This window comes from Typopeltis vanoorti, chromosome 16 (assembly GCF_054136105.1).
Source record: "Typopeltis vanoorti isolate ZY-2024b chromosome 16, IOZ_Tvanoo_1.0, whole genome shotgun sequence".
NCBI lineage: Eukaryota > Metazoa > Arthropoda > Arachnida > Uropygi > Thelyphonidae > Typopeltis > Typopeltis vanoorti.
The window spans coordinates 31733685-31761402 of record NC_143564.1 but is presented as its reverse complement, the minus strand read 5'-3'; the positions used below and the strand labels follow the sequence as shown (position 1 = coordinate 31761402).

Below are 27718 nucleotides of genomic sequence, written 5' to 3'. Positions count from 1 at the left end.
TCCCTCCATAAAATAAAAATTCCATTTGCTGAAATTCTGTATAACCCTTTCAAAATTTTGTAAGTTTCAATCATATCATCCCTCTTTCTACTGTTTGCTAGTATCTGCAGCCTACAAATTCTCAATCTGTCTTCATAATTAGTATTTCACAATCCTGATATCATTTTTAAACAATCTTTTAGTACACTGAGTTGCACTCTCTCTCTCCCCACTGTATTCAGAATCAGAATAGAAACCAGGAGACCTGTGCACGATAGTCCTAGTGAGGTCTCATCAAGGTCTTGTAAAGAGGCAAAATGACATTCTTATCTTTACATGTGAAAGTTTGTTAAAGCATTGCAATTATCTTTTGAGTTTATTTGCAATCTTTGCTACATGGCACATGAAATTCAGCTTCCTATCTACTAACACTAGAAGATATTACTACACTATTTACCAATGTACCATTAATCGAAATCCTGGATTTGCTCAAGTCTCACCCCCCCCCCCAGATATATCTGAATTATTGACATTTACAGTACATGCCGGTTATTTTGCATGGAAAAGGAATATATATACAAACAACTAGATGGGACAGCAATGTCCCCCTTTAGTCAATTTCTACATAGAACCCTTAGAAATTCTAGTTATGAATATAGCTAATTTCAAACCAGTGGTTTGGCTGTGCTATGTTGATGACATGTTTGCTATTTGCCACATGGTCAAGACACATTACACACACATTTTTACTGTATTTAAATAGCAACACCCTAAAATCCACTTCAATGGAACAGGAAACTAATGACTGTCTGCCAATTCTAGATACACTAGTCACGTGCCCATCCTGATGGTTCTACTGTTTATAGAAAACCTGCACATACATGGAAATATTGGCACAAACAATCACACCAACATCCAGCTCAAAAAATGGTATCCTCAAAACACTAACTCACAGAGCCAGAGCTATCTGTTCCAATGATAATACTCTTACTACTGAATTCACTTACTTGTATCACACTTTTTTTTTAAGTCAATGGCTATAATCCTCAAAGAATAGAAAAAATGCAAATCTCCCCAGAAACCCCATTACTCCATTTTTACTTTTTACTCCATTACCTAATGCACAAGATTACCATCTGTTACCATCCCATACATCCATACACTTTAGATATTTAGAAAATATCTAATGTGCTTAATAAATCTTGGCTCTGCAACTCATTTAAACCATATGTCAAATAGGTAATTTTCATCCATTTAGCTAAGTACAAACTCTCTCATCTTGTAAGCTTAATGGAGTGAAAGAGCACCGAGAAAGGATTAAAATATTATTTTTATGTCTATTTAGCCTACTTTTGTTTAGGAGTACCCCTTTTTTTTTTAATATCATTGGCTTTTTACTCAAATTCTAGGGCATTACTGGTGTTTTATATGGACAGATATGTAAAATATGTAAGGGGGGGGGGAATATAGGAAGAAAAAAAAACAGACATACCTTTGTGGGATGTTGCTGGCTGTCTTTTTTTTTTCGGTGGCATCCCAGCATATGATGATATACATTCATTATTAAAGAAAGGAAGGATGACTGAACGGAAGGGGGAGTCGGAAAAGTGGGGTTTAAGAGATGTGGGAGAATTATTGGTGAGGCAAGAGGTATCAAACTTTTTTGAAAAACCTGTTTTTTTTATATATTTTTTAAATTATTAAAGGTGGGCAGAGAATACTTTGGGATGGGGTGAACATAGAAATTTTTGGGGAAGGAGAAGGATATTATGGGATAAGATTAGGGATTAAAATATTATTTAATTCTTCCAACATTTCATCTTGGTCAGTGAAACATCGTCAGGAGTATAATATGAAATGTACCACACACCCACGACACAAAACTAAGTGAAACACGTGAATGAAAGACTTAGAGTCCCAACTAGATGGGACTCTAAGTCTTTCATCCTAAGCCACCAATAGGTGCCCTCTGTGGGCACCTATTGGTGGCTTAGGATGCAAACTGGTATCACAGAGTATTAGTATTTTCCATATTTTGGGAAGTTCAATGCAATCATATTTATTTAAATTAGGCTGATTTCTGAGAGCCATTGTAGATTCCAAAAGTAATCTTTCTCTTCTAAATTTACTGCAATGGAGCATGGTGTTCTTTTTCCATCGATTCTGTGAGCTGAATCTAAGCATAGTTTGCAAGGCCCGACTGACCATAGTAATGACTGCAGATGTATTTTTTGTGTTCTTCCATGAAGATGTTAACTGATCTTTCTGTCTGTCCATAGTAGGCCAACTTGTAGGAACATGAAACTTTATATACTCTAGGCACAGAAAGAAGAGAGAACTGATCTTTAGTAGAACATAAGGGTAGCAAGTTTTTGGTGGGATTGAAAGCCATGCAAAGATTGTATTTTTTTAAGACTGGATATTTTATCTCAAGTGCCTTGGACATAGGATGATAGCAGCATTACTAAAATCTTTCTGAAGAGAAGGTTGAGGATTGGGGAGGGGTGATTATTTTTTTGATACTGTGAGAACTGCAGCCATTAGATAAGAAGGTATGGTGTATATGATTAAGTTCTGCTGTAAGAGAGGACTCATTGAAACAAAGGTTATAGGCTATGTTGGTTAGTGTTTTAATTTTAATGATACCATATTGTTGTATGTGGGAGAGGGGAGTGATACGAAAGTTTGTGAATGTATCCGCTTGTATGGGTTGGCTTCCTCTATACTGAAAAGGATAAGTTACCATTGGATAGACATGTTACCAAGGTGTCTAAGAAAGGCTAAATTATTATTAGTTTTTTCCCATGGTAAACTGGATTCTAGGGTGGAGACTATTTGAGGTGAGAGAAAAAAGAGTAATGTGTCTGGGCCATGAGGCCAATTGGAGTACATCATCCACATATCTTAACAGATAGAAGGTTTAAGAGGGGAGGAGTCAAGAGCTTATTTTTCAAAATGTTCCATAAAAATTGGCAATGGGGATGAGAAAGAACAGCCCACAGAGGTACCCTCTGTTTATAAATTTTGTGTTTACAAGAGAAATATCCATAATGGAATAGCAAAAGAAAACAGATCAGTAATATCAGGAGGAAAAATTTTATAACTGATAAGCTAGTGGAAAGTGAGGTGATATCAAAGCTAACCAAAATATGCATATTATCTAATGTAAAATTCCCAACCGAAGTTTCAAAATGGATAGAGTTTTTTTTATATAGGAAGTAGTAGGGAACAAGAACCAAAGGGTTTACACTTTTTTGCGATTTCAGGAGACCACGAGAAAACTTTTTTTTTATGGATGAATAATGTAATTTTTTGATCTGAAATCTGGTGGGATTGTAATCTAAAGGTCTATAGCAATCTCTAAGAAGAATGATGTCCATTTTTCAATTGTATTCACTGGTATGGAGAATAACAGTAGCACTCTCCTATAAGCTCTAGTGATGACTATATTACTATCATTGCATAGTTTTTTAAGAGCACTGAGTTGACAAGATGATATTCTTTTAGGAGGCAAAGATCGAGAAAGAATGCTGGCAACATCAAACCTAATGCTGTTAGCTATTTCAGGTGCTAAATTACTGATATTTCATTCGATCTTGAACATTACATATTAAATATTGGAAGAATTAAATAATATTTTAATCCCTTCTCAGTGCTATTTCACTTCATGAGTTTTTTAAGTATGAGTTTCTCCCAGTACTAAAGCCTCAACACACAGAAAAACTGTCTGCTTTATCACATCCATGAGAACACTGCTTGGAAAGAAGTTAATGGATGCACACCATGCACAAGGTGCATCGTGCCATGTTACAAGTTATGTGTTTGTAGCCAGTATAAATTAGTGGAATATGATGGTCTCAAGTCAGTGCAACTGTGTCTGGGTGAAATTGGCTGCGAGAAGGGGAAATGATGGTGCCTGAAACAGGCATTGTGATAGTATGCCATGCTGCAGGCCTGTTCAACAAATTGCTGACAAATTGGGAAAATCCAAAGTCAACAATCAGCAATGCTATACTGAGATCGAAGTGCAGGGAGTCAACTGCAAATGCTACCCACAGGGGCCAACCCACCACAAAAACACATAAACTGCACAAAATCATTTAGAATTGAAACACAACATGGGTTTCATGGGAGGACCACAATATGCAAGCCTTACATTACCAGAACCAACATGCAGCATCATTTTCAGTAGTGCAAAGAGCATATACAATGGGATGTGAAAGCTTGGAAAGCTGTGGTATGGAGCAACGAATCATGCCACATCCTCTACCAAGCAGATGGACAAGTGTGGGTATGGCAGATGCCCGGTGAATGTCAGAGTATGTAACTTCAACTATGACATTTGGAGGTGGCAGTCGGAGGGTATGGTCTGGTCTAGTCTGGTCTTGCACCTCTGTTTGCGGTGCCATGAACATTGAACTCTGAGAGCTTCCTGAACATTCTGGACAATGCTTCCTACTTTGTGGCATTTCTACCAAACTGACCATTGTGTCTTTGAGAAAACAATGCACCATGTCATAAGATTGCTGCTGTAACTGTGTAGTTTGTGGAAATGAACATCATACTTGCCTGGCCTCTTCAAAGCCGACATCTGAACATCTGGAGCATCAGGTGAGATCAAGGGAAGTCCACCCTATAACAGTTCAGGATCTCATTACATGCCTACACGAAGAATAATCCAAAATTCCCACAGATCACTATCATATGCTTGTGGAAAGTATGCCTCATAGGATTGCTGCAGTCATCACAGCAAAAGGAGGTCCATCTTATTAAGGTTGGTGCCATGGCTGTTTGTTCCTCAGACTATGATATCCAGTGACTTCTTTCCAAGCAGAGTATATGAAATGCCCTATACTTGTGGCTTGGCTTACTATGAACAGACAGGAAGAACTGTTGACATCCACCTTGGAGAACATAAAAAATACATTTGTCACTATTATTATGGCAAGTTGGGACTAGCAGACAATGCCTTGAATACCCCTTCACACAGGATCAGATGGAAGAAAACAAAAGTGCTACACAGAGGTCACAAGTCAGAGAGATTTTTTGGAATCAGCAGCAGCTTTAAGACATTCTCCAACCTTGGCAAGTATAGCTGTATCAAATTACCAAAAATCTGGGAGAGAGTCATTTTAAGATCCAATTAATCCAATTTTTTCTCTCTCTTTATCAAATAATAGATGGAGCCAATTAGGACTTAGTTCCTTGCATTGTCTGTTACAAATTTTTAAATTAGTCTTACTGTTATATTTGATTAATTTGGAGTTTTATGGCACAAGGGCAACAAAAGTCATACTGCACCAGGACATGGGTTATAGCAGTACATGGGGTGTTGGTAGGTAAATAAGGAAATAGTTACAAGGAGATAAAATAGTATAAAATATATGTCAAAGTTATTAGAATGTAAATGATTAAATAAAATTTATGTTCTAAGTTTGTATTTACAATGCAAGATCTACATATATACAAATCCATAATCAAATGTCTTTGAATAAGTTAATGTTTTCTAAAACTTTTGTGCAATTTGAGTCTGATAACATCTGCCTGAGTGAAATGCAATTTTGCTCTTGTGTGAAGCATTCACACTCCACCAGAATATGCCTAATGGTAATATGGGTATTGCTTTTTCCATACATAGGTGGGTCATCAGTCCTGAGAAAATAAAAATGTGCGAGACTGACTGACCTATGTGGAACTTAGCAAGAATAACTTCCCCTCTTCTATTCCTATCTTGACTAGAGTGCCTGCACTTAATGTCAGCCTTAATTTCATGTAATTTGTTCATCAGTACTTCCTGCTACAAGTACTGCCATTGTGCAATTAGTTTCGATTTTATAACCTGTGTGTAATCAGTATAAGAAAATGTAGAACAGTAGATTGAGGAAGTATGAGCTGATCTAGCAGGCATCTGCAATGTCAATTTCTTTAATTCCAATATGGCTGGAAATCCAACATAACCAAACATTGAAATTAAGAGTCTTTATTTTGATTAAATAAAGTATAAATTATACACTTTTGGTAGGAGTTTTCTTTGATATACACCAGTGTGTGCTGAATGGCATGCAATTCTGCTGTATAGTTACTGCAGTTGGGTGGGATCTGATTACAGATTGTAATGTTAGGGAACACAGCATCACAGCCAACAGAGATCTCTGATCTTGAACCATCAGTACTGAAGGACAAGAAATCAGAGTGGGCTGCTCTGTGTGCATCAAACAATTGAAGGTAGACAGATGAGGGTGTATATAAGACTCATGTAGTTGACAAAGTGAGAGGTTGCAGGATGGAATGAAAGCCTGCCATTGAAGAAGCTGTTTTGTTTAGTGTGGGTAATGTTGTTAGCCACTCATGCCAATAGCTTCCATAGCATCTTTAAACATGCATGCCAAAAGGATGGAAGGCAGTCTGGCGTGTGTGATCTCCTAATGTAGAGAAAAGATGCTAGTCCATTTAGGGTTATTTGGAGGGGACTTTATTTTTAGGGCATAATTAAGAGACATACAGACTGTTATACCAAATCGTTTCTTGTACTCTGACCAACTGTGTTTTGTGCCCTGAAGATGCCAGAAATAATACCAGTGAAATATTACCAAATAAGTGAAATAAATAATAATTAGTTTCTTATATTCTGTATTATGAATTAATACTGTTAAATGAACTATCATGTACTGCCAACACATAAGCCTTTTACCTACTCTCACTTAAAGGTTAAACACTAATAATACATTAATACTATGCATATGTGAATTAAGAGTTAGGTAAAAACAAGAAAGACTTATTTTTTAATGAAATGCTCATCACCCAATGAAATGAAAATTCACCTATCATCTAAAAGACTTTAAAAATACTAATGTCACATTGGAAGCTAAATCTATGGCCTGTCTTGTCAGTGGCCATCATGTCTGAAACAACTAGATATAAACGAAATAGCTTTTAATGTATTACCTATGGACATGTGTGAAATACATTACTGATTTGCTATCATTATTATTATTATCTGGCACCAATGGAGTCTCATGTCTTATCAAAGGAGACCACCTCCAGATTTCATCAAATGCATTCGATCTGCTAATTTCAAACCTAGATTTCTGGGAGACTTAACTCTGCTGCCTCCATATGAAAATAACTCACCCTTCAGTTAAAGAGCCTCTAAAGACTCCTCATTTCATCTGCCAAACAATGAGGATGGGACAATTCAAACATAGGTCTTTTCCAACCAACATATACAAGGCATCCTTCACTGGACACCAGAGTATGGTGAAAGAGAAGCAATTCATTTATTTATGGTTTCTAGTTATAATGGTTTCACTGATATAACTTAAACATATGATGATTAGTGTAAGTGAAAGAAAATATTAATATATTTAGTCTTGAATCTATCATTTAATATTGCTTACCTGGTCTGCTCCAAATGGTGCAATATTTACTTTAACTGTTCCGGTTGCAATTCCAATAATTACAATAATGAGATAAACTAACCAACTGCATGGTTCTTCAAATAATGGGACATCAGCTGTAGGTACCTGAAGATCAGTAACGTGACTAAGATCTACACTATTTTTTGCTTGTGTTTGCCACATGCACATGAGAGGAACTTTTGTATGATCTTCTGAGCGAGCAATTGAAGGGAGAATGGAATATGCAGTAGTATAAAGTACAAGTGCCAAAAAAATTGTCCAAAATCGTCCTAAAATGGAGTCTGCTATCCATCCACCAAACAACGAGGAAACATAGGTTACACCTGTGAGACTCAAGGAAGCACTCATTGCATTATAGGACATCCACTTAAGGGGTATTCGATTCAGAAACAAATATAGGTTTCCTGCTAGGGAATAGAATGCGATTCTCTCTAACATAACGTTCATTAAAATAATTGCACTAGCACTCCAAATTCGACACCTAGAATGTATAGCCAGCTCCTGAGATGCATTTGAAGAGGGGAGGTTTGGCTGTGCTGTAGATCCATAAGACCCACCAGTCGAACCAACCAGAGATTGTCTTTCCTGACTTCTTAACATTATTAAACAAGCTTCTCATTAAAAATATAAAATTAAATAATAATAAAATTATGCTGAGCGATCAAAATATGTGAAATGCTCATACATTATCTCATATTACATTCTGTATAAAACAGCAATCACATGTAATTTAGTTTATTTGTAAAATATCCAATAAAAATTTTCTGGAGGTATTAACATTCATGTGCAGTCGTGAAATCATATTGCTGAATATTCGTTATTTTGCTGTTATATTTGATAACTAAGCATGAAAATAAATATTTGGTCATTTTTCACGTCCTAAAAGTGAAAACTTACAGTACTGCTATACACGAACGCAAATCCCAGCTCTTTTACCTGCTAAACGGAACTATCTGAGCTGATGTCACAGATCTGTAGGCACCAAAAAAGTGACGTACTGGCTGATTTATGACACACAGTCTTACTCTTTGAGGTAGCTGATTACTTCTTTTTTTAACAATGAACACAATTGCATCAAGACGAAGATCAAAATTATAGCATTGCTATTTTTATTTTTATTGATTTTCCAAAATATGTAAAAGATTTGAAGCACTTAATCAGCGAGTGTGCTTCTCCACAATAATCATGTGACAGGACAATGATAATTATAATTAAAATTTCAAAACAACACATTATGTAATGTAGCACTTAAAATACAGAAGCATTTTTTATCATTTAAACTTATAAGCGTTGATAATTTTAAAAGACAAAAGTTATCTTAAATGCGGGACTGAAAGTGCTTCTGCCGTGTTGACTGCTGAAGGAATATCCACGTGGTTAAAGAAATAACAGCTGAAAGCAGTAAGTAGAGCGATCGTATAATGTGATAGTTTTTATTTGAATTAGTGTTATAATTGAAAGCAGTATGCTATATTCCTAAAGGTAGCGCGATTCTAAACTTGTTGGTTAACATTTTTGAAATTATAACGGTATATACCTAGAGATATAAACACATATATATTAATTTTATAGTATAGCATGAACAGACGCACACAAACAACAGGCATTGAAAGCCAAATAAGAGTAGGTCATAAACCTACAATCAGGGCAAACAGATTAAATGCTGGTTATTTCTGGTTAAATCCATTAAGCAAATATAACGTTATATAGTGACCGCATAGTATATTAACTGTAATAATGTGAAATGTATTCATTCCAGATTATCTAGCGTACCAATAGATAAACCTCAAACAAATTGTATGTTAGACGTTAATAGTCACTAGAAAAATAATCAATGTGACTAGTTCTGCAAAAAAACTATAATCTGCTGGCTTCAGCAGATTATACTTCAGCTTTTTAATGGGAGAAACGAGGAAAAGAGTTGACGCAGAAACAAATCGTGACTATGGTGGCACTTGTCATCTGTCTTTTTGTAGCATCTGTAATTTATTATTTTAGAAGTTTGATATGTCAAGAGATCTGATGAACGATTTCCAGAAATCATTTAAGATTAAGGAATCTGTAGCAGTAATTCACACGAGTGAATTACTGCTACGTAGGCTACAGGAACGTGGTCCTGTATTCTAGCTTACATAGGCCATACAAGCTGCAGTTTTGAATTGAGAAATGAACATCAGTGACATAGATAACAAAAGAGAAGAAAAGATCTACGCTGTCTCACTATACTTCAACTATGGGTTACACTGTTGATTGTTATGATGTACAGCTAGAGGATAACTTTTTTCTTGACAGATTAAGGAAGGGATATACAGTAGTAATTCACATGAGTGAATATCATTGTAAAACAGTGATACCTGAACCAAGAAAGCTATGGCTTTCCCCCAGGAACAGATGTAGGATCTGACCACAACCTAATAATGATGAAAAGCTAACTAAAAATGGAAAATTCCAAGAAAGCCCAAAGCTAGAAAGAAATGGAATGTAGAAATTTTAAAAACTTTTTTGACAAACATATAAACAAGAAAATAAACAGATAAGTCTAAACAAGAAAAAGAAGGGAACTACAGATACTGACACACTCTGGAAAGACATCAAAACAATAAAAAATGGAGCAGCAGAAGAATGCATAGGAATAAAACCACAAGAACTGAAAAAGCCAAGGATCACTACTGAAATATTAATAAAATGGAAGAAATGTGAAAATGGAAAAATATTAACAAAATGGAAGGACAAATGATGTATAAAAAACAAGATTGAAGACAGAAAATGAAGAAAAGCTAAAGAAAACTGGTGGAATCAGCAATGCAAGGAAATAGAGAAACTAGGAAGAAGTGATCTAACCTACATATGAACACAGAAGTATAATCTCTATTGTGATAAATGACAAACAGGGAAACCCAATAACAGAACCCTGAGATAAAAAAAGAAAAGATGGCAAGAATATGTACAAGAACCATATAAAGAATAAAAACCACTTCTGCAATTGCCAGAAAGGAAAGATAAACCCAAAAATAATACAATACATCCAGAGTAATTTAATAATAAGGTGCAACTCGTACATGGAAATATGACTTCTGCATTGCTTCAACCTTGGTATCACCTCTGGGTCTGGCTCCCACTGAAGAGACCTCAATAAAGGTCGAAACCAGTCTGGGTAGTGACCCTTTCCATAATGCATAACATTCATGTTCACAAGATGTGCTTTGCATTATGAGATACTAAGGCAAGTGATGAGAAATTAGTTCACCTTTGCCATGAGTTGTCCGAGTCCTGAAGATACTTCAGGCACAAACTTTGTTTGCTTACACTTGGATAAAGGATTAAACTAAATATATAATTTATAGTCTAACCAAGTGAAAAAACTTCCAACAGCTTTCTCTAATCCAGGGTAATTTAATAATAAGGTGTGACACCTTTTGCTACTCGTACATGGAAATATGAATTTTTGCATTGCTTCAACCTTGGTATCACTTCTGGGTCTGGCTGCTACTGAAGAGACCTCAATAAAGGTTGAAACCGGTCTGGGTAGTGACCCTTCCCATAATGCATAGTATTATACATGTCTGCAAAACGTGCTTTTCATTATGAGATACTAAGGCAAGTGATGAGAAGTTAGTCCACCTTTTTCATGAGTTGCTCCAGTCCTGAAGATACTTCAGGCACAAACTTTGTTTGCTTACACTTGGATAAAGGATTAAACTAAATATATAATTTATAGTCTAACCAAGTGAAAAAACTTCCAACAGCTTTCTCTAATCCAGGGTAATTTAATAATAAAGTGTGACACCTTTTGCTACTCGTACATGGAAATATGAATTTTTGCATTGCTTCAACCTTAGTATCACTTCTGGGTCTGGCTGCCACTGAAGAGACCTCAATAAAGGTTGAAACCGGTCTGGGTAGTGACCCTTCCTATAATGCATAGTATTATACATGTCTGCAAAACGTGCTTTTCATTATGAGATACTAAGGCAAGTGATGAGAAGTTAGTCCACCTTTTTCATGAGTTGCTCCAGTCCTGAAGATACTTCAGGCGCAAACTTTGTTTGCTTACACTTGGATAAAGGATTAAACTAAATATATAATTTACAATACAAATTACTTGTAATGAATTTGACAATGCACTCACAACTATTGCAATGACAAAAGGCACCAGCCATAGATATAGAATACCAATCTAACTAATTAAGGAAGCAGATGAACATGGTATAGTTGATTGCCGATATTCTGGAAACAAGAATATGGCCGGAAGACTTTTTACACTCTCTGATATAGGACAATAAACTTAGTAAGTCATACTTCAAAAATTCTCCTAAAAATAATAAAAGATCAACTGGCATCAAAATCTGAAACCTATCTTGAAGAAAACCAATATGGGTTCAGAAAAGAATGAGGAACCTGGAATGCAATTCTGGCCTTAAGCCATATCATAGAACAAGGACAACACCTGTATATATTATTATTAACATCTGACTGCCATGTTGTACCATCATTTTACTTGTGGTTTAAGCCAGTAAGAATACAATTTGGCCAGCTAAATCCCAAATTGTTAGCCCATCCTAATTAAGTATCCAGGTAGATACCTGGATACTTAATTAGGATGGGCTTCGTGTACCCTGGCTATGTCCCTAATTAAGTATCCAGGTAGATACCTGGATACTTAATTAGGGACATAGCCAGGGTACACCATGAAAAGATGAGGATTGCACATTAGGTCAGAAGCCCTGGTCCCTTCTCTGCATTCCTTTAAAGGCTATGTGGAAGTCTCCTCTAAGTTATACAGCTTTGGCTCTCAAGCATCCCTCTGTTATTCATTATCTATATGGATCACATTATGAAGGAAAATGATATTAAACTTGATATCAATATTAGAGATGTTAATCTCATCTCTTTACTTTATGCAGATGATATTATATTTTTAAATAAATCAATCCAGTGCAGGTCTGCAAGATTCCCTGACTAAATTGAATAACTGCTGTAATAAATTTGGTATGGAAATCAGTAATAACAAGACAGAAACATTGAAAATATTAACTGCATTGTGAATGGAGAACCTATAGAACAAGTAAAACATTTCAATTACTTAGGCACAAATTTTTGTGAAGATGGTAAATTAAATATGGAAATAGACCACAGAATCAACATAGCCAGTATGTTTGGAAGTCGACTGAATAAATTTATATGAATTAAGATAGAAATTAGTCAAACACTAAACTAGCTGTATACAAGCTAATTGTATACAACTGTATACAATCTGTTCGAACCAATTTTAACTTATGGATCTGAGAGCTGGATTAGAAATAAAATACTTGACCAAAGACTAGAGACCACAGATATGAGAGTCCTGAGAAAGATTAGGGGCATGAACAGATAGCATCAATGGAAATATCATATTAAAAACGAGGATATTAGGAAAGAACTTGACATTGTCAGCATCCAGGAATGCATTAGCAGAGCTAATCCCAGGTGATCACTTAAACAGAATGGGAGAAGGAAGATTAGCAAAACAAGTGTTCTCTGCCAGGTTGGCAGGAAAAAAGACCCAGAGGAAGATCATGATATAGGTGGATTGATACAGTAAAAAGTGCCTTAGAGGACAAAAACATAAAACCTGATAATGTTGGAGTCTTGACAGATAACAGATTGATTTGGAGGAAAATTGTTGATAGGAAGTTAGTAATGATATAAGTTTTTCATGTAGTACTGTCATAATATTCTGTACATCCCTTGAGGGTACATGTCAGGAATTTGATGATGATCAATATCTGACCTCTATGGAGTCAGAGACTCATCGTGGGAGGTGCACACTATTGCACAAAATGCTCATCCAACCATGCCTTACACTGATTAATGTGTCAACATTCAGGCAATGCATTCCACTCACTAACCCCTCTCCTTGCAAAGAACCTGCTCCTCACTCCTCTGCTCACACCATCCTTACGCAGTTTCCAGTGATGACCACTTGTTCTCCCATTCTATGAAAAATCTCTTCCATGTCAACCTGATAATAACCCTTGATTAGCTTATATGTCTCAATCATATTTCTCCTCTATTCCTCCTACTCACGAGACTGGAACTTACATTCTCTCAATCTGTCCTTGTACTTTGCATTCCAAAGACCACTGACCATCTTTGTGAATCTTCTCTTCACCCTTTCCAGCATATCCTCATCACCATGAAAAACCAGCGACCAAATCTGTGCACAATAATCCATATGATGCTGATCAAGGCTTTATGCAGTGGCATTATAACCTCTATACTTCTGCACATTAGCATCCTCTGCATCATTGCCATTATCCAATATGATGTCTTCACTTGTGGAATGTGGCCCCTGAATTTCAGGTCCTTGTCCACCATCACTCCTAGATCTCTCATCTCTATTTCCTTTAAAGTTTCCCCACTGAGTGTATTCTTTGCATCCCATTATTGCTTACCAAATCTCAACCCTTACACTTTGCAACATTGCACTGACAGTTCCACTTACTTGCCCATGCTTTTTAGACTATGAAAAGGCATTTGACATGGTCCCATGGCATAAATGCTTCCTGCTGTTGAGAGAGAAAGAGAGAGACACACAGAGAGAGAGAAATAGCAGTAGAAGAACAAATAATAAAGTTGATCTGGCAACTGTATAAACATCAAACTGCAGTAGTGTCTCTGCAAGTGGGTTGGTCAGAACCAGCTAAAATTGAGAAAGGTGTAAGACAAGGATGCCTACTCTCCCAATCTTTTTTAACATTGTTGCAGACAAAATGATGAGGGAAGTTTTAAATAAAGAGTTCAGATGACCAAGCAATAATAGCAGGTTGCTCTAATGGACTAGAGAAAATGCTGAAAAGAATAAATAACAAGACATCCAAATATGACATAAGAATAAACTTCATAAAAGCAAAGGCAATGAAAAAACCTTATACTGTGAACATCAGAATAGAAGATAAAACCTTAAACAATTAATGATTTTCAAATACTTGGGACAGTTGATCACAGAAGATGCACATTGCTAAAAAGAAGTGAAATCAAGAATCACACAGGCAAAAAAAAAAAAAAAAAAGCATTTTACAATAAATATTGCATACTCACATTAAAGCAAATAGACATTGAACTAAGAAAAAGACTAGTAAGGACCTTTGTCTGGCCAGACATTAATCAGGAGACGATTAATGAAAGTGAGTTCGAAAGGAAAGAAAAGCAACGACAAAGTTCTCAAAGGAGTGCAAAGAATCAACTATATTGGAGACCATAAAGAAGAGGCAGCTCAAATGGATAGGACACCTACTAAGTCATAACAATTTCCACAAAACAGTAATAGAAGGGAAAATTCTGGGTAAAAGAACAAGGGGAAGACCAAGAATGAACTTCATCAAACGACTATGAGAAGATTCAGGAACAAGAAGATATGGAGAAATGAAGAGAATTGCTGAGTTAGAAACAAATGGCTGGAATAGTGTACTACAGCCAACCAGTCCATGGATGGACTGAAGGACCACAGGATGACAACAAATTATTGGTATAGGTTCCTTAATCTTAAATGATTTCTGGAAATTATTCATCAGTTTCTTGACATATCAGATTTTAACTTCTTCAACAATAATGTACAGACTCCACAAAGAGGCAGCTGACATGCCAAGTATCACCATATTCATTTAATTTGTGTTGGATTGTTTCTCTTCTAATGATTTATTTGTGTGTCAACTACTTCTTTCTTTTAAGGTTACATGGTGGTCAGCACCCATAGTGAAGAATTTATGGAGACACAGCACACGTGTTAGAATAATTACTTTACTTATCATTAAGAAAGTAACATTCGAGCAGATAAAGGCAGTGCTACTGTCGTCCTTGATCAGACAGCATACCTGGAAAAAATGAACCAATTGAGATCCAATCACAACACTTACCAAATGGTGAACTACAACTCTACAAACCGTATCGAAAAGAAAATATCAGATCTAATCAAATTGGTGATCACACAGCCTGAAGAAACAACCAAAAAAACTAATACTGTATTATGCCTGCGCTCCCAGAATTTATGGCCTGCCAAAAATACTCAAAACAAACACACCACTACAATGAATAGTTGAAGGAATCGACAGCCATAATTATCACTTAGCCAAGAAGCTAGCAGCCACACTCAAGGAGTTGGTAGGTCATTCTCCCTCCTACATAAAAAAATACACAACAGTTCATAAACAAAATTAAAAACATCACACTCAACGATAAAGATTTATTAGTCAGCTTTAACGTAACTGCCCTTTTCACTAATGTCCCGATCAATGATATTGTTCTCTTCCAGAACATATTTCCACCTGATATCATGGCCCTCTTTGCCCATGTACTCTGCTCTGGGTATTTCACTTGGCAAAATAATTTTTGCCTACAAAAAGAAGGTACGGCTATGGGCTCACCACTTTCTTCCCCAATAGCTAGCATTTACATGGAAGACTTCGAGCAAAGAGCTCTAGATTCTGCCAGCCTAAAGCCCAATGTCTGGCTCAGATATGTTGATGATATTTTTGCCATTTGGCCCCACAGCTGTGAAACATTAAATACATTCAAATGTATCCAATTCACCATCGAGATTGAAAACAACAACTCCCTGCCTTTTCTAAACACACACGTCTTCCCTCAGACTGCCTCTCCTTCACAGTCTACCACAAACCTACACACACACACACAGGCCAATACATACATAAAAATTCATACCACCCAGCACAAGAAATAAGGGTCATCAGCACCCTCAAACACAGAGCCCTGACTATTTGCTCCAATGAACAGGCTCTGAACCAAGAATTTGAAATTATTAGCCAAACATTTGTAAAAATGGCTACAATAAAAAAAAAAGTTCACAAGACCCTCCATAAAAATGCCATTAAAAGCAAAAAAGATTACAAGGATGCAGTAGACATACATACATTGGGGGCATTTTGGAAAAAAATAGATAGAACACAACTTAAATACAATATCAAGACAACCTTCAACCCCTTTGCAAAATTAAGAAATTTACTTAGCTCCTCCAAAGATCCTCTTCCATACCTTGCTCACCCAAGGGTTTACAAAATTCAATGTACCTGTAACCCACCTTACATAAGGTAAAGCACCATCCCAATTAGAAAAGATGAACACAAATGTTTACTTGTTTTTCTACCATTACTGATTATTTTTCATGTACCCCTGAACGGCTCAGCACTTACCCCCCGGGGGCACACGTACCACCAGTTGGGAACCAATGGTCTAGTGGATTGTCATGTAGCCTTGTATCCTGTACATATGTATGTTTTCCTAATGATGGCCTCAATACAGAGGTCGAAATGTCAGATGTTACTTTCTTAATGATAAGTAAAGTAATTATTCTGACATGTGCATTGTGTCTCCATAAATTCTTCACTATGAATGGATAACTACTGACTTCATTTCTCCCATTAAAACGCCCTGCTGAAGCCACCAGATTACAGATGTTTGCAAAACTAGTCAGTACGATTATTTTTCTTATGCACTATTAATGACTAATAAACATTTTCCTAGTACTAATGTCTTTTTTTTTAATTTTTTATTAACTAAAATATTTTTGATAAACAGAAAGAAAATTTGTTGCTCTTACTCTTAAACAATTGCACCATTTGTTGGAGGCTCAGGTAAATTATGACAGTAGTCACAATTTACTTGACAGAAAATGAAAGGATTTTGCAAAATATTATGCAAAACCAGATTGAGTATCAAAAATTTATTATATTAAACCATCTTTTTTTTAAATCTTTCAGTTCTGCTGACTTGCAACTGAAGTATACTTTAGTTGCACCTATACTGTCCATTTAGGTGTGAGATACCTAAATGGTATCTCACACCTAAATGGACTTCCATTTCATTACTTTGTGTGCTGCTCCATCCTGATTATTGGAAACCAGAAGTGGTTTGAAAAAAACAGCATGTAATCTAGAGGAAGAGTTTCCAGACTATCTAATCCTTAGTCACCCACATTTCTAATGTACAAATTACACTTCATAAGAAACTCTTGTTTTTATCCTTTATCCCAGTATGAGGGAACAAACTTTTGTGATTGAAATGTCTTCATGTGTTGTGCATTATGGGATATTGATGCAATTCTAACATTCCACGTCACTACCGAGACATGGAATATTAGAACCCTCCTACAAATTGGAAAATTTGAAGAGAGAAATGGATAGATTAAAAATAGTCCATATTGGGAATTAGCAAGACGAGATGGAATGGAACTGGAGACTTTTGGAGTGGTGATTACAGAATCATTTATTCACGTTACGAGACAGCAAAAAATAGAGTCGTGTTGGTTCTCAATAAGGAATGGGGAAGAAGAATCAACTCAGTAAAATATAGTAGCAGATTGATAATGGTAAAACTACAAGCAAAACCAACAAATATTATAATAATATAAGCTTACATGCCTACTGGTGACCACAGTGATGATGAAGTTGAAAGAGTATATGTAGATTTTGAGAATTTAATCAAACTCAGCAAAAAGGAAGACAATCTTATGGTCATGGTTATTAAATAACTAAGAGAGCTGGGAAAGTATGAACTTGGATGCCAAAATGAAAGAGGAGATCAACTTTTGGAGTTCTGCCACCAATTCAATCTGATCATTACTAATACCTAGTATGAGGTACCAAAAAGAAGAAGAAGGTATACTTGGAAAATGCCAGGGGATATAGGAAGGTACCAAATAGATTATATTATGACAAAAAATAGATTTAAAAATCAATAAGTAAAATCATACAAAAGTTACCTGGGAGCTGACAGTGACCACAATTTGTTTTTTTTGAAATGCAATCTGAAATTTATAAAGCTGTCACAACCAAGGAAAAGGCCCGAATGGAACACATAAATAACCTGAAAACAGAGGAAAACTATAAACAGCGAACTGATGAAAGCATTAAAACTAGAGAGAGGGAAAAGAAAAACAGAGAAAAAAATGTACTCACTTAAAGGATGCAATCATCAAGGCTGCCAATGACTGCACAGGAGTAAGGAACAAGCAAATAAAAAAGCCATGGATTACCCAGGACATTCTAGACCTAATAAATGAAATAAGAAAATACAAAACTTCCCTAAATGAAGAAAGCAAAGACAAATACAGTGGTGCCTCACAATTCGACACTAATCCGTCGCCGAACTGTTGTCGAATTGCAGGACAGTATTTCCCATATAAGTCTATGGAAAATAGATTAATTCGTTGTCTCACCATCTAGTGAGAATTGTATGTATTGTGTATACATAGATTGTATGTATACACAATACATACAATCTGTTGAGCCTTAGATGTTGGAAGGGAGTCTTCTTTATCCTGTTCTACCTCTTCTCATCTCTTTGTTTGAACAGGGATGAGGAACTGATCAAGGGTGGACTGTCTCTCCCTCTTCTTCAAGATGGTTTTGAAGTGATGCATGATGGTTTTGTTGAACAAGTCTGTCATTGTACTCCCATCAGCAGTGTTGGGGTGCCATTCCAAACAAACTGCACCTTCTCCCAGTGATATAAAACTTCTTTAATGGCAGCTGTTGGCATTGACCCTTTTTCCCTGCCATCCTCTTCTTCAGGTGAAATTCCTCTCTCTCTCTCTCCTTTGTTTGCTGTTTGCTGAGTGCTCCGAGTTCTTCCACGGTCAGTTCGTCATCATGATCGTCCACAAGCTCTTCTACATCAGCCTCATCAACCTCTTCAACGTTGAGATTCTCCACCGTCGAAATGATCTCTCGCATGGCTGCAGCTGCTTCTGATTCTCCAGCTGCTTGGTCTGCACTGTTGTCATCCTGAGAAAAATTAGGAACAAGTTTCTTCCACGATGCACGAAGGGTTCTTTGTGTCACTCCATCCCAGGAAGTTTTCATAAAGGAAATGGCATGGAGAATGTTGAACTCGGTCTTCCAGAAGTCCTTCATTGTCTTGTCAGAAGAGTGAGTCACATCGAAAAGCCGTGAGAACAAAGCTTTGTTAAATAAATGGTGTAAAGGTTTTTAAAATACGCAATCACTTCTTGACCCATGGGTTGAATCAGTGACATCATGTTTGGAAGCAAGAACCGGACTTTGATGAAGTCAAGGTCAATTTCAAGAATGTTCTCTAAGTCTTGAGGGTGGGCACTAGCATTGCCAAGGATCAGCAGTGCTTTCAAAGGCAAATTGTTGTCAGTGAGGAACTTCTTCATGCTCAGGGCAAACACCTCAAAAATCCAATCTTTGAAAACTTGCTGGTCTATCCAGGCTTTTGCATTGGATTTCCACATCACTGGCAGTTTGGTCTTAATGATTTTCTTCCCAAAGCACCGAGGATTTTCTGAATGGTAGACCAGAAGTGACTTTAGTTTAAAGTCTCTGCTTGCATTTGCTGCCAATAACAAGGTAAGCCTATCTTTCATAGGCTTATGTCCTGGGAACTTCACTTCTTCTTGTGTGATGTAAGTTCAATTTGCAAGTGCTTCCAAAATAACCCAGTTTCATCCCCATTAAAAATTTGCTGTAGCAGGTAGCCTTCCTTCTTGATTAAATCTTCAAATTTTTTCACAAACTTTTTCTGCAGTCTCTTTATCTGCACTAGCAGCTTCCCCCTATCTGAGAAAACACTATGGATGCCTGTTCTTCCTTGGAATCTGTGAAACCAGCCTCGACTTGCTTTGAATTCCTCGGTTTGATATGAGGTACATCCTGGAGTTTTTTCCTGCAGTTCTTCAAAAATTAACATAGCCTTCTCACAGATCATTACCTGAGTTACTGGATCTCCCTTCATCTGTCTATCTCTAATCCAGGTGATAAGCAGCTTTTCCATCCCTTCATTGATTGAAGATCTATTCTTTTCAGAAATCTTTATTGCACCAGCAGACACCCCAGCACCCATAATCTTCTCACTCTGTTGCCAAAAAAAGTTGACCTAGGAATGCCATACTCTTGAGCTATATCTGTAATTGTTCTACCTTTCTGCACTTTATCTACAGTTTCTTTCCTCTTCTCTATGCTCAACCAAGTGTGCTTTTTTCTTGAATTATTCCTCTGTTCACTTCTCTTTGGACCCATTCTTAAATTTCACTCAAAAAAATAATAACTGCAGATGCACAAAATTTTTACTTTCTGAAAAATGCAGAATTGAAAATTAGCACAAACACCAATGCAGCCCAACAAGAAAAATGGCAAATAACAAATGACATTGCACAATTCCATGCACACTCATGTGCCAGCCTGCGAAATTCAACTGTTGAATTGTGAAGCACCACTGTATAAACATATAAAAAATATGATAAATAGAAAGTGTAAAGAAGCAAAAGAACAATGGTATATAGAGAAATGTGAAGAAATAGAAGATTTAACAAAGACTGCGGAATCGATAAAGCTTATAATATTATTATAAAAAGAATAAGCCAGCAAAACAAGACAAGAAGCACAATTATCAAAAATAAATAGAAACACTTTTAGATAAGGAAGAAATTTCAGCAAGATGGAAGGAGTACTTAGAAGATCTATATAGTGGAAAAGATCTAGATGCCAAGGTCCAACTATATTAAAAGATGAATTTGAATGGGCACTAAATGAATTGTTGGCCAACAAGGCACCAGGCATTGATAACATCCCCTCAGAATTAATAGAATATTCAGGAAACATAACTAAGTCATACCTTTTCAAGATCATAAAGGATATATATGAAATAGGGATCATTCTCAAAGTCTTTACACAATGCTCTATCATATCTATCATATGCTCTATCATATGCCAGCCTGGTTGGCTGAGTGGTTAACGTATCCGCTCTTTAGCCAAAAGGCTGCAGGTTCGAATCCCGCTGTGGGCATGGATGTTTGTGATTGTCTGTGAAAATACTAGTGGTGGTGGTCGGCAGTAGAAGGCATTGGTGTAGATGATGAAGGTAGTTGTGGTCGGTGGCAGGGTGGAGACTGAGAGTTGTAGAGCGGGTTCCCTCCCTCGATGAGTCTTTGGACTCTCTGGAGGTGTTACATAATAATAATAATAATAACAATAATGATAATATCCATTCCTAAAGTAAATAATGCAAACAAGTGTGAAAATCATCGAACAATAAGCTCGATAGCACATGCTTCGAAAATACTACTAAAATTATACAAAAAAGACTAACAAAGAAGGCTGAAGAGTATATTGGCAATGACCAGTTTGGTTTCAGGAAACAGCAGGGACAAGAGAAGCAATCCTAGCTCTAAGAACAGTTATCAAAAGAAGATTTGAGAAGAATCAAAATACTCTGATAGTCTTTCTTGACTTAGAGAAAGCTTTCGATAGCATTGACTGGAACCAAATGTTTCACCTCCTAAAAACAATAAAGGTAGTTTGGAGATTGGAGAGATAGAAGGCTCATATTTAATCTTTACAAGCACCAAGAAACCCTAATAGAAACTGCCAGCAATAAAATAAAAAAAAAAAAAATAAAAAAAAACGCAATAGCAAGAATACATAGAGGTGTAAGAGACAGGCTTGCTCTCTTTCACCCAACTGTTTAATCTCAACATTGAAGATGCAATAAATAAATTGAAAGAACTAATGGTTTGCGGATAATAACATAGCAGTTAAAGCTGATAACGAAGACAAACTGAAATCCACCCTGACAAAGATGGAAGAAATTTTCACACAGTACAGCCCTAAAAATTAATTATAAGAAAACAAAACTATTAATTACAGTAAAGCAAATCCGATGCTTGGAAATAAATAATAACCTAATACAACAGGTATCCTCTTTTAAATGTCTTGGAAGTCTTATCACAGAAGATAGAAGAAACCAATCAGATATTAAAGCACGAATAATCTTGTCCAAAAAGACATTCTACAACAGAAGAAACATTTTTACCAGTAAAGGACTTCCCAGTTAAAAAAAAAAAAAAAAAAGCTAGTGAAAACATACATATGGAGCATTGCATTATATGGTTGTGAGGCCTGGATGCTAACAAAACAAGACATCAAAAAGTTAGAGGCATTTGAACTTTGGTGCTGGAGAAAGATGATGAAAATTAGTTGGACAGAAAGAAAAAAAGTAATGAAGAAGTCTAAATATAGTTCATGAAAAGCAGTCACTAATGAACCACATCAATAAAAGAAGAAAAAGCATAATTGGACACCATCTGAGGCATGGGGGACTGATTACAGAAATAATGGAGAAGATTGTTGTAGAAAGAAAGAGACCACGAGGCAGATCAAGAATTTCATATATAAATAACATAATGATGCTAAATGGCACTAAGAGTTATGAAGAGATAAAAAGGAGGTCACAAGACAGGATGTTATGATGTGCTGCTATAACTAACCAATCTTCAGATCGATGCACCAAAGAAGAAGAAATAATCTGGACTTGAAATAGTGGATGTTATGATGAAGAGGAAATTAGATGTTTGGATTTAAGTGAGACATTGTTCACCTCTTTTCATTTTCATTTCAATGTATATTCTCTTCTGGATTAATCTGTTGAAATCCCCCTTACTAACTTAAATGCCTCTGTTATATCACCACTAAATTCTATAATTTACATTCTCTCATCCTCATCAAAACAACTAACATTCCAGAGTCATATTGCCTTAGTTACTGATTATCTGGATCTTCTCCATTTTCCCTATTACAATGGAAACTAGGTGACCAAATCTGAGCACATTGGCCCATGTGTGGCCTGCAAATGCTTTGTATAGTGGCACAATCACCTCCTTATCCCTGCTTGCCATGTGTTCCTTATCATGGCTACAATATGCTATGTAGTCATCTTTGCAACACTTGCAATGTATCTTCCAAAGTTCAGGCCACTGTGGACCATCACCTCCAGATCTCGAATCTCACTTACCTCCTGAAGCACAGTTCCATCAATACAGTATATACAGCCTTATACTTCTACGCACTAAAGTGTAATACCATGTACTTATTACCAATAAAACTGTAATCCCATTCATTCATCCAAGCTAAAAAGTATTTAAATCTTCCTGAAGGGAGTTAACATCAGAATTATTCTCTGTTACTTTCCCCAACTTCGCATCTTCAGTAAGCATCTGAAGATCCCTTGTTAATACACATGAAATATCATTAACAAATAAATAGTAGGGGTTCTCAAGAACAGAGCTCTGTGGTATACCACTGATTATGTTTCTTTTCTGAGATACTTCTCCATCATGCACAACGTGCTGGTAACATTGCAAAAGCCAATAAGTTATCCATCTCTAGCTTGTATACCAACTTGTCATGTAGCAGTCTGCCAGATGCTTTGACAGCATCCAAATTTTCATATATACAACCATTGCTGTATATATGAGTGAGTCTCCCTTATCTAATGCATTCATCACCTTGTGGAAAATTTTTCTGCTTTATTAAAAAAAAAAAAAAAAAAAAAAAAAAAAAAAAAAAAAAAAAAAATGTAATGTTGTTCCTACTCAGTACCATGGTTGGAAGAAGAATTTTTTTCCCTATTTTTTTATTTTTTTTTTTGTATTTTTTATCTGTTCTGGAGACCAAACGTGGAACTTTTTCAAGCCACTTCAGGCCTCCAACAAGCAGGGAGATGGTCTCACACTGGATGATGAAATTCATCTCCCACCTTAAAGACGGTCACAAACATTGGATTTCAATCCTGCAGCCTGTTAGTTGGAGTGCAGACACACTAACCACTCAGCCAACCAGGCTGGCTTGGTTATGATGTATATTATACTTGATAAGAAATTATATTTTTGTTTTAATCCTATACCCCAGCATAAGCATTAAGTAATTTCATGGCAAATCTGCTTGTATAGAGGTTGTTGACTTCACATCAGTTGCCTTAATATTCCATAATGCAAAAACACTGGCAGAGGCCTAAACCAGACTGGTTTCCACCTTTATTGAAGTCTGATCAGGAGAAGAAAGACCCAAGAATATATCAAGGTTAGATCAATGCACAAAGTATGTATTTTCCATATACCAGTAGAAAAAAGATGTGTCACCTTATTATTAAATAATAAGGTAGTCAATGTGACATCAACAGTCTCAGTATATAAGTAGACTGGTTGTGAAGTTACTTCATGCTTATACATGCATATATAGGATTAAAACAAGAATATAATTTCCAATTTAAGTATAATATACATAGTAACCAAGAAAGGAAAAAAAAAAAATCCACAATTATCTCTCATTCAGAGCATTTAATTCATTGGGACCACATTACCACTATCCTGCTTATTAGAGGCCTGAAGTAACTTGAAAAAAGTTTTCCATGTTTGATCTCCAGAGCAACAAGGTTTCTGGATTATGTAAAAAGTAAATAAAAAATACAAAAAATTATAGGATTAATAAAAATAGAAAAAAAAATCCTTAACCCACCTATAGTAAAAATCCCTTAACAAGTCTGACACCACAACTCGTACATAAAATAGAACACCACTTGATGAAATTAACATAAACTGGCAAACATTCAAGAATAGCATCAGCGAAACAGCCAAAAATATACTCCCACAATTAAAAAGGAAAAGGAATAAACCTTGGATAAATGAAAAAATATTAAAGTTGATGGAACAAAGAAAAAAGTTAAAGAACAAACCTGAATATAAAAGCATGAATGAAGAAATAAAAAATAATGCAGGAAAGCCAAAGAGGAATGGATTAAGAATAAATGTACAGATATAGAAAACCTTGATAGAAGCAGAGAAATGTATAAAAAAATCAGAGAAATGGCAAGCAAGACTTCTTCTTCTGCAGCTTCTCCCACTTAAGTGTGGTCACTGTTGATGATGAGTCTCCTCCACATCCTCCTGTCTTGGGCTGTCACCACATCCAAGCTCTTCATCCTCAAGTCCTCTTCTACCAGCTTCCTCCATCTCTTCTTTGGTTACCCACACTTCCTCCTTCCTTGCACATCCATCTGCATGACCCTTCTTCCCACATATTTGTCCTCCCTCCTCATCACATGACCAAACCATCTCAACCTTGCCTCCTGTATCTTCGCTCCTAAGTTTGTAGTTTGTAACTTTCACTGTTCCCCTCACATAGTCATATATGCCTCACATAGTCATAAAGTGTCATCAGAGACTCAAGAGACCATATTCTAATGGATAATAAAGAAATCATGGAAAGATGGATTGAATACACAAGGAAATTATACGAGCAACAAAGAAATAATATTCCTGAACAGACTGATTTAGAAGGACCACCCATTTTACTTTGTGAATGGTTGAGGGCTCTCGATGAAGGGGGGGCTGAAATTTCTAACAAAATTAAATTATGCAAAAAGTTATACGAGAGTGGATTTCTACCCAAAGATATTAATCACTCAATTTTCGTTCCAATTCCCCAAAAAAAAAAAAAAAAAAGCTACAAGATGTGAAGAGTTCAGGACAATTAACCTCATCAGTCAAGTATCAAAAGTCCTCCTATACGTTATTCTTGAAAGAAATAAAAGAAAAATAAACATAGAAATAACTGATACACAAAATGGCTTCAAGGAAAATGTAGGTACAAGAGAAGGTATTTTCAACGTCAGAACAATTATAGAAAGATATCTAGAAAACAAAAAGATGTGTACCTCTGCTTCATAGATTACAAAAAGGCATTCAACAATGTTCAACATGAGCAATTAATTGAAATCCTTTCAAAAATAGGCATGGATGGAAAAGACATTAAGCTAATAACTAATCTTTACTGTTCATTTGCAATTCCCAGTTCAGAAAGGTGTGAGAGGAGGCTGTGTCTTGTCTCCGCTCTTTAACCTGTACACAGAAGAAATATTTAATAAAGTTAGTAACCTCAAAGGAATCACTGTGTGTGGGGGGGGGGGCAGAAATATTAATAACCTGAGATATGCAGATGACACTGAAAACAAATATGACCTCAAGACTCTTATAGATGAAACCCTTAAGTACAGCAAACAGTATGGCCTCAGTTTCAACTTTAAAAAGACAAAAATAATGATAATGATAATTTCAAGAGAAAAGGAAATACCAAAAATATGCATCAATATAAAAGGAAATCAATTAGAACAGTTGCAAACATACATATACCCAGACACTTGATCACAGAGAATGGCAGGACAGAAGATGAGATTAGAAAAAGGATCGAAATTGCAAAGTCAACTTTCAACAGTATGAAAAATCTACTGACATCTAGAGAATTAAATCTGAAAACAACACTAAGAATCTTCAAATGCTACATATGGTCCACATTATTATACGGAGTAGAGACATGGACACTCTCCAATCTGAGTGTGAAAAAACTGGAGGCCTTTGAAATGTGGATGCTACAAAGAATTATGAGGACATCATGGAAATACAAAAAGACAAATGTAGAGGCACTAGAGATGGGCGACATAAACAGGAGCCTGATGAAAGAAATTAAAAAAAGAAAAGTCAGCTATTTCGGACATTCTGAGACATAACTGCCTACAAAGGACACTTCTTGAAGGAAATGTTGAGGGAAAGAGAAGGAAAGGAAAACAAAGACTGGAGTGGATGAAAAATATAGAAGACTGGACCCATCTCTCATATGAGGAATGCAGCAGAGAGGTGCAGAATAGGACTGGTGGAGACACATGGTAGTCAATCTCCTGGAGGGAGAAGATGCCTGACAGGACAGTACTGAGTACTGATAGGTTTGCAACTTTTTGTAGATGGGATCACATAAAAAATAATAATAATAAAGGAATGTGTTGATAGACATAGGTTTTTCTATTATGGTCAGTATAAGTTTTTGTGAAAGGCAGATAGTGATATTCTTAGAATTTGCATAAACATTTGATAGTTATTCTCTCAGCTGGGGGGGGGGGGGATGCATAATAGACTGATCAGATGGATAACATTGCCAAATTGTATGAGGGAACAGCGTTCCAGAAAAGGAAGACAACCAGTGGTGTGCCACAGGGTTCTCTTCTTGGATCCTTACTATTCAACTTATTTGTTTATGATTTTTATATTACTTGTATCTCCTGCATAATGACAAGGAATGTTCAGTTGTTTCCTGATGATGCAAAGTTGGGAAGAGTTATGAGTGATGCTGGTGTTAAGTTCCTTCAGGAAAATTTAAAATACATAATATAGATGAATGATTGGGGTTGGAGTTTTTAATGTTAATAAGTGTCAGGTGCAGTGGTATGGACTGTGTATTGTATTGATTGAGTAATCTTGCTGCAGGTGAATGATATCTAGGGTGATGGGTGACAGTTGCCTGAGTATAGATAGCACACTGTAAGATTTGTAAATACTACATCTTGTTGCTGTTGTGATAGGGAACACAATAACAAATAGAGATCAAGTAGCTGTGCACAAGTTCATTTATCTAGTTTACATTATGATGTGGGACCTCTGAATAGAATCTAGAGCTGTGTGACTGAGGTAATATCTTGAG

General features: G+C 36.1%; 2 protein-coding genes across 5 annotated transcripts in view; one reads left to right on the top strand and one right to left on the bottom strand.

Annotated features, from left to right (window-relative positions):
* LOC150097932 (solute carrier family 15 member 4-like) overlaps positions 1 to 19255 on the bottom strand; it is a 91835-nt gene extending 72580 nt beyond the window's left edge. The window contains exons 1-2 of the mRNA XM_090406630.1: positions 18883 to 19255; positions 7377 to 8008 (exon numbers count right to left, since the gene is read on the bottom strand). Of these exons, the coding sequence (XP_090262756.1) occupies positions 7377 to 8008; positions 18883 to 19255 (1005 nt within the window). The remainder of the gene's footprint in view (positions 1 to 7376; positions 8009 to 18882) is intronic.
* The window catches only part of LOC150097930 (required for meiotic nuclear division protein 1 homolog), a 171847-nt gene continuing 152493 nt past the window's right edge, over positions 8365 to 27718 (top strand). The window contains exon 1 of one of the 4 annotated variants that reach the window (XM_090406330.1): positions 8365 to 8798. The gene's annotated coding sequence lies outside the window, so the exon portion shown is untranslated. Of the gene's footprint in view, positions 8799 to 8832; positions 8880 to 27718 lie in introns of those variants that run through there. The other 3 variants (XM_090406333.1, XM_090406332.1, XM_090406331.1) reach the window with 3 other exon arrangements.